A 7643-nucleotide genomic window follows, 5' to 3' on the forward strand; every position below is an offset into this window, starting at 1 on the left:
TCTGGATATTTCCCTAGAAAAAACAACATGCAAGGCTAATTTCCACAACCCCATCACTAATTTCCGCTTGTGGTATCATAGTTTGTATTGATGCCCACATTCCAAGTTAGTTGTTTAAAATAGTTACATGAATGAGGAATTATTGCCTATTCATTATTTTTAATCATTTAAATTGGTTTGTGATGATGATGACATAGAAATGTCAATATTGTTAAACTAATAAGAAGACAATGTGAGTGAATAAATGAGAGATGTATTATTTAAGTGTCTGTAAAATTACATAAGATTGTGTCATATGAATATTTAGGAGATTTTGTTACTCTTGTTCAGAAATGGTTACCTAATTAAAAGTTACATACACAACTTAACTGTTTATGACTCTATTATATTATTAATGGAATCATCATTACAATATCTAACACCTCCTCTTAAAAATGATTGCCTTTTCCATAACCCTAAATTTTTTTCGAAATTTTTTGAACTTTTCCTTATTGAGTGCTTTAGTGAAGAAGTATGCTACTTGATCTTGGGATCTACAACAAATAAACTTGTTTTTTTGTTTTGCACTTATTCTCCGATATAACGATGTTGAATTTTAACATGTTTTGTTTTCATGATAAATCTGATTTTTCATCATCTTGATTGTGCTTTGATTGTCACACTGCTTAATTGTAGGTTGCATTTGTGAAAGCTTCAAATCACTAAAAATCCTTTGTAACCATACTGCCTCACATGTTGCTCCAATATATGCTTTGTATTATGCTTTTGTTGTTAAGAGTGTTGTCGAAGATTGTTTTTATTTGCCCATGAAGTTACTCCACTCCCAAGGGAAAAATTATAACCTATTGTGGATTTCATCTCATCTTTATCGTCTACCCAATCTGCATCTGAAAAACCTTTCAACATGAAGTTATCATTCTTTTCCAATACAATACCAAACTGTAAGGTACTTTTGATGTATCTAAGTACTCTTTTTGTTGCATTCCAATTAGCTTTCTCGTGGCAATTTAAAAATATTATAACATTCCAACTGCAAAAGTTATGTTTGGTCTGGTTGTCGTAAGATAAATTAATCCCACAACAAGTTAACGATAAAAAATTTCATTCACTACTTCAAATTTATCAGCTTTCGAAAGTTTCAAGTTACCTCTGTTGGAGTTTTGCTTGGATTACAATCTTGCATTTTGAATTTTTTCACCAATTCTGAAGCATACTTTGTCTATGAGATAAAAATCCCATGTGGTTGTTGCCAAACTTCAATACCCAAGCAATAATGTAACAATCCCAAGTCAGTCATATCAAATGATCTAGAAGTACCATCATTTTCTTCTTCTATCAAATCATTACTAATACTTGTACTTATCAAGTCATCAACATATGCAACCATAATTATAATTTATTCACTTTTTTCTATGATATATGGGTCATAATCACTTCTTGATTTAAGATACTTATTAATCTTTTCATAGCATGCTCGAGGGGCTTGTTTTAGTCCATATAAGGCCTTCATCAACATACATACTAAGTTTTCTTTTCCTTCAACTACAAATCCTTTAGGCTACTCCATGTATATTTCTTCTTGTAAATCTCCATTCAAGAATGCACTTTTAATGTCCATTTAGTGTACTAACAATTCAAACTATGCTGCAAAAGAAAACAACATTTTGATTGTTGTTAATTTTGTAGTAAGAACAAATGTTTCCTCATAATCAATATCTTCTTTTTGTCCATATTCATTTGCACTTAACCTAATTTTTTATTTATCAATGGAACCATCTAATTTGAATTCTGTGTGAGACACCCATTTACAGCCTATTAGTTTCTTAGTTGAGGGTAATTCAACTAACTTCCAAGTGTTGGTTTTTATTAAAGCGTCATATTTAGTTTGCATAACATCGAGTCTATTTTTTTTTTATTTGCTTCGTGAAAAGAAATTGGATCGTGAGAATGCACAACTTCACTCGTCAAAACAAGATTTACTTGATGTGGTGAATTTGACCTTGTCTTTCTCTATGCTTTTTGTATCTCATCTAGCTTTGCATCTTGAAATTTTCTTCATTCGATGATTGACTATCATTTTCTTTTTTATTGGCATCTTGTTTTTCCAACTCTACTTTTTCTTCTTCCTCTTCTTTTTCTTCCTCTCTTCTACATCTCCTATATGTAATAGGAGTTTTCAACTCATGCTCATCATCATTACTTTGCAAAAATTCACCTTTCCATTTGGATATAAGGTCATATGGAGGTCTTTCATAAAAAATGACATCTCTACTTATAACGACCTTTTTGTTTACCAAATCATATCACTTTTTTTTTTTTGAAGAAAGATAATTCATAATTTCATAATGAGAAATTACATGTTTTAGATGCCCGAAGGCATATGCTGTAAACGTGGCAATGAAATCCACAGTCAAAAACCAAAAATAAATACAAGTAGACCCAGGAGGTGTACTGTTCTGTTGCCTATATCCGCTATATAGTTCCAAAATAATACCCACGCAGGGGATTATATACTTATAAAGACAGTTCTATTATGTACATAGTTATTATTCATATAGTTCAAAATCAAAATGCTGAGAAATTAGAGGCTGTTGCCTCTCGGTGGTTCCTCATCCATGTATGGTCTGTGGAAATAATGATAGACCCCTGCTGGTGTATGTTCTGTTATCATCCATTCTCCTAGAGGACGATGCGTCGCTTCTTTTGAAAGCCTATCAACAGTTTCATTTCTTTCCCTGTAGATGTGAGAAACAGAAATCTGATCAAAGAATGTTTTGAAAAAAACAATTTCTTCCAATATAGTTCTCAGAGAGTAAGCATTGCAAACAACTGTATTGTTAAACCAATCAGACACTATCTTTGAGTCTCCAAAAATTTGAATGCTTCGGCAGTGTTTCAGGATAGCAAAGTATAGCAGGTGGCGGAGAGTTATTAATTCAGCATGGTTGTTGGTGCCGGGTCCCAGACCCAAACAGATCTGGTAGAAGTGTGAGTCAGAAAGATAGAGACATATTCCACCCCCACAGCCGTGAATTTGGGCTGCTCCGTCATAATAGGCCCACGGGATGTCTTTGTTGATCCGTTCCTGTTGGATAGTTCTTTGTCGCTTTTGACTGTCCACATTTGGGAGCTCTTCGAAGGCGGCACAAATCTGTAATGGGAGGAGGTTCCAGTTGACCGCAAAATCTTCGATTTTTTTTTTTATTTCTTTTGAGCCAGATATACCAAGAGACAAGGAGAGGCAGATTTCTCGTTTTTGGTATGACTGATGTAGACCACCAGGACTCCCAAGCCGAAGTAATGTCGACCCCCTGCCAGGTTCTAGTCATATTAAGTGATTGAAGTACTTGTGCCCAAATGCTCCTGGTGGTTGGGCAGGAGAGGAACAGGTGTTGGGTCGATTCTTCGTCCTGGAGACAGAGTACACATCGGGTCGGCCCCATAAAAGCCCTTCTTTTCAGGTAGGTGCCCGTGGGGATCTTATCTTCCAGGATATTCCACATCAGCAGTCTGGTGCGTGGAGGTGCTTGTAGCTTCCATAGATTATTCCACCAGCTTCTAATATTCTCTGGTTTCTTGTCAGCTATGATTATGTTATAACCCTGTTTCGGAGTATATTTCCCTGCTTTAGAGTGCGCCCAGATTAGTTCATCCTCTTCAGCAATTCGCAATCTGACATGTGTTTCTGTAAGAGCCCTTAGGTAGTTTTTCCAGATTCTGCTCCAATCATTAGGAATGTGCCAGTGTGGTTTAGTCAACCAGGCTTGAGTATGGAAAGTAGTGTTTTGCTGATCCCCTATCTGACCCAGATACTTGATACCTCTGTTGTTTAGGTGCTGGATCAGTCCATCAGGTAGTATATGGGAGTTTCCACTGCCAATCCAAGGATCAATGCCAATTCGGACAGATGCCCCATTGCCAATCTTCCATAATAAACCCTCCTTAATGATAGAGATAGAATTCAGGATGGCCCTCCATATCACCGAAATGCCCTTTTTGTTCCAGGATGGGCTTCTGATCCAATCTATGATGGTCACCGACCAGATGTATTTATGAAGGATAACCTGTGCCCATAGGCTATTTTGTTTAAGAAGGAGCCAACCCTGTTTGGCGGCCAAGGCTTGAGCAAAAGCCGGGAGGAGTTTAAGTCCCCAACCTCCCCACTGCTTCGGGGTAGCAATTCTAGTCCATTTGACCCAGGCAAAAGGTCTACCCTCCTTATTTCCATTCCAGAGGAATCTACAACAGATTTGTTGTATTCTGTGAAGGATTCCTCTAGGAATCCAAGCAAGTGACATCCAGTAGACCGGGGTGGCTTCAAGGACTGTTTTGATAAGGACCAGTCTGCCTGCCCTAGATAGGAGCTTATGACACCAACAACTAATTCTCTTTTCCACTTTTGTGATGAGCCAGGTCCAGTTTGCGATCTTATACCCATCTGGTTTTAATCTGAAGCCCAAATATTTTAATCCCCCCATCAAATCAGTAGCTTGAAAGGGAAAAAATTGAGTGGCCAACTGAGATTCCTGTAAGGAGCATTCAGATAGCAAGATGGTGGATTTTTCCCTGTTGATTTCCATTCCGGTGGCTCTACAGAATAGGTTCAGAATCTCATTCAAGGTGGTGGAGTCCCGGACGCTGCCATTCAAGAAGATTAAAATGTCATCTACAAAAAGTAGATGTGTTAGATAGAATTGATCCATGATTTTTAGGCCTTGAAGGCCTCCCCTCCTTTTTTCTGTGGCAATGAACCTGCTCAGTCCTTCCATGACTAATAAGAAGAGTAGGGGTGATAAAGGGCATCCCTGCCTGATCCCTCTATCAATGGTGAAGGAGGGCGAAGCTGAGCCATTAATAAGAATGGTGAAAGAGACAGTTGAGATGCATCCCATGATCCAGCTGATGAGTGCTGGGGGAAAGCCCAAATGAGTAAGAATCATCTTTATGTATAGCCAATTCACCTTGTCAAAAGCCTTTTTCAGATCAATTTTGAGCGTGAGTCCCTTGAGATTCTTGAGTTTGATGGAGTGTAGAGCTTCCTGGGCTGTTCCAATGGCATCCTGAATATGTCTATGGTGGAGGAAAGCAAATTGTTCCTGGGAAATGTGGTTGGATAATATAGGCTTGATGCGATTGGCGATGATTTTAGAGATGATTTTGTACAGACAGTTGCAGAGGGATATAGGCCTGAAGTCGTTATAGGAGGATGGCGAATCAGTCTTAGGAATCAAGGCCAAGTAGGTGAAGTTTATGAGGGGGTGTATGTGACCCGAAGTTCTGCTTTCTTCTATAACAGCAAGAAGATCCCCTCCCAGAAGCTCTAGAAAAGCCAGATAGAACTCCACTGGCCAGCCATCCGGACCAGGACTCTTATCTTTCTTGAACCACTTGAGAGTTCCTTCCAATTCTTCCATAGTGACTGGTTGATTTAAGTCCTCTGCTTCCTCCGGATCCACAAACCTCGGAAAGTGGGCAGCGATATTGATGATATCCGGGAGGTTGATGGCTGCTGGTGCAGTGAATTGCCTCTTGAAATGTGTAATCCCCAATCTGGCGAGTTGAGGGTGAGTAGAGGCCCAGCCCTCAGTCTCACAGGGCATCTGCCAAATAGTATTAGTGGCCTTTCTTCCATTTGCATAGTTGTGGAAGAATTTGGTATTGCCATCCCCCGCTTGGAGCCAGGTGGCTCTACTTTTCAATCTCCATTGTTCTTCTTTTTCCAGGAGGATCTTGTTTTTTTGGTTCTCAAGCATGACTAGATTCTTTTTAGTCTCCTCCGTAAGGAAACCTAGCCCCTGTTCATCCGTTGCCTGTGCAATCTGAATTTCTATATCAGCAAGTATCTGGTCATCTCTCCGCTTCTTTCTTTTAGACCACTCCTCTGTCATTGACCTGAGTTTATTGAGCCGAGAAACGAAGTCCGCAGCCAACCTCTGCTCCCTCAGGGGGGGCTGTGCTCTCCAGAATTCAGTCACCATATTGATGTATTCAGGCTCATTAAGATGTCCAGCAAAAAATTTGAAAGGGGAGCGCAGCTTTTTTGATGGTCCAGTAACTTGTAGAAAAATGGGAAGATGATCAGAAGATCCCCCAGTACCCACCCATTGTCGATAAAGGGGGAGGTGACGGATGAGGTCTTGGTGAATCAAGAATCGATCCAATCTGCGTCCCAGGGCAGCCTCCCCAATCCTTCTATTGTGCCAGGTGGGCAGCTTCTTATTCATGGGGACATCAACTAAATTGCAGGAGTCGAGTAGTGTACTCATCTGATCGGAAATTGGGTCAATTTGAGCATGATGTCCCCAGGATTCTTCCATACCCAATGAAAAATTAAGGTCCCCCCTATGATGGTGGTATTCGTGATAAGACCATGATCCAGCAGATTGTGCCAGAATTCCAATCTGTTCTGATTAGGAGCATAGATGTTGATTACTTTTAACTGAAATCCCAACTCCCCGACGAAGATATCCATGCCAATGAATCCCATGCCGCCCCAGGTGGATATATGCTTGACAGTTCTAGGGTTGATGCCAATTGCGAGACCGCCAGACCTGCCTATGGCATCCATACCCTGAAATGTCCAACCCGGTAGAATAGAGTGTAGGGTTCGGATAGAGTCTTCAGCAGTACCGAGTGTTTCTTGTAGGAAGAGCATGTCACAGAAGGTATCCTTTAACAATCATTTTAGAGCCAATCTCTTTTTGGGGTTGGCTAGTCCCCGACAGTTGTAGGAGAGCCAAATCATGGGGGACCTTGGGCAGTGGGCTCCAATGCTCTAAGCGCCCTCTCAATGGTATGCTGTCGGCCCCTTGCCACATCCGCCACCGCTAGCTTTATGGCAGATTTTAACTTAGAAGGGCGCCCTCTGACTGGTTTATGAAGTTTGGTCCTTCCAGGGGAAAGTCCCAAACCGAGACGCGGGGGGGTGGGTCGAGAACGAGAGCGGAGGTTGTAGGGATGGGGATCAGGCCCGGGGGGAGAGGAAGTGTGAGAAGGGGGGGTGGAAAAATCCCTGTGAGATGTCAGGGTGGTGGAAAAAGTGGGTGGGGGCGCAGATAAAGGACAGGGGATGGAGGGAATAACGCAAAATGCTGAAGTGAGGGAAGGCAGCGATGAATGCAATACATTTAACATAACATCCGTAAAAAAAACATCAGGAAAGGGGGATGACTGATTACCCGGTTGAGAAGTAGCATCCGCTGCTGATTTGGAGCGAGTCCTGGGGGGAGATGAAGGAGCTTTATGCCGGTTCCCTTTCTTCTTTGTGGCATCCACAGTAGCCTCCACCGGAGGCCCACCTTGTTCTTGTTCACCCTTTTTCTGTTCTACAGATGATTGAAGCTTCGTCCCCTTTGAGGTTTCGGTGGTCATTGATGCATTCAGGGGGCAATCCTTGTATAGGTGGCCCACCTTGTGGCACCTCCTACAGCGAAAAGGGACTCCTTCATAGTCCAACAGTTGTTTGCGAGAGAAATGTCTCCTGTGGAGAGTAATTTTCTCTTCCAGCCCAGCCCTGGTGTCCAGATAAACCAATATTCTTGCCATAGTCATGATTCCAGTTTTTTTGAAGGACTTATCATGTTCCAGGTATGTCCCCAGGGCATCTCCGATACGCTTGAAAACTTGAGGAGTCCAAAATTGCA

At 41.2% G+C, this 7643-nt stretch overlaps 1 protein-coding gene across 1 annotated transcript; it reads right to left on the reverse strand.

Annotated features, from left to right (window-relative positions):
* Window positions 1–3047: 3047 nt before the first annotated feature.
* LOC149191538 (uncharacterized) lies at window positions 3048–6317 on the reverse strand. The gene has a single exon (XM_089406680.1). The coding sequence runs from the start codon at window positions 6315–6317 to the stop codon at window positions 3048–3050; it is 3270 nt and encodes a 1089-aa protein (XP_089262806.1).
* Between the last annotated feature and the right edge of the window lie 1326 nt (window positions 6318–7643).

The sequence above is a fragment of the Pinus tabuliformis genome, chromosome 2_2 (genome assembly GCF_031772625.1).
Source record: "Pinus tabuliformis cultivar Carrire ecotype Pingquan chromosome 2_2, CPIR1, whole genome shotgun sequence".
NCBI lineage: Eukaryota > Viridiplantae > Streptophyta > Pinopsida > Pinales > Pinaceae > Pinus > Pinus tabuliformis.

What these genes read in the sequence shown, in the direction of transcription:
- LOC149191538 (XM_089406680.1), bottom strand. Translation starts at nt 6,317, where the DNA reads ATGGAAGAATCCTGGGGACATCATGCTCAAATTGACCCAATTTCCGAT.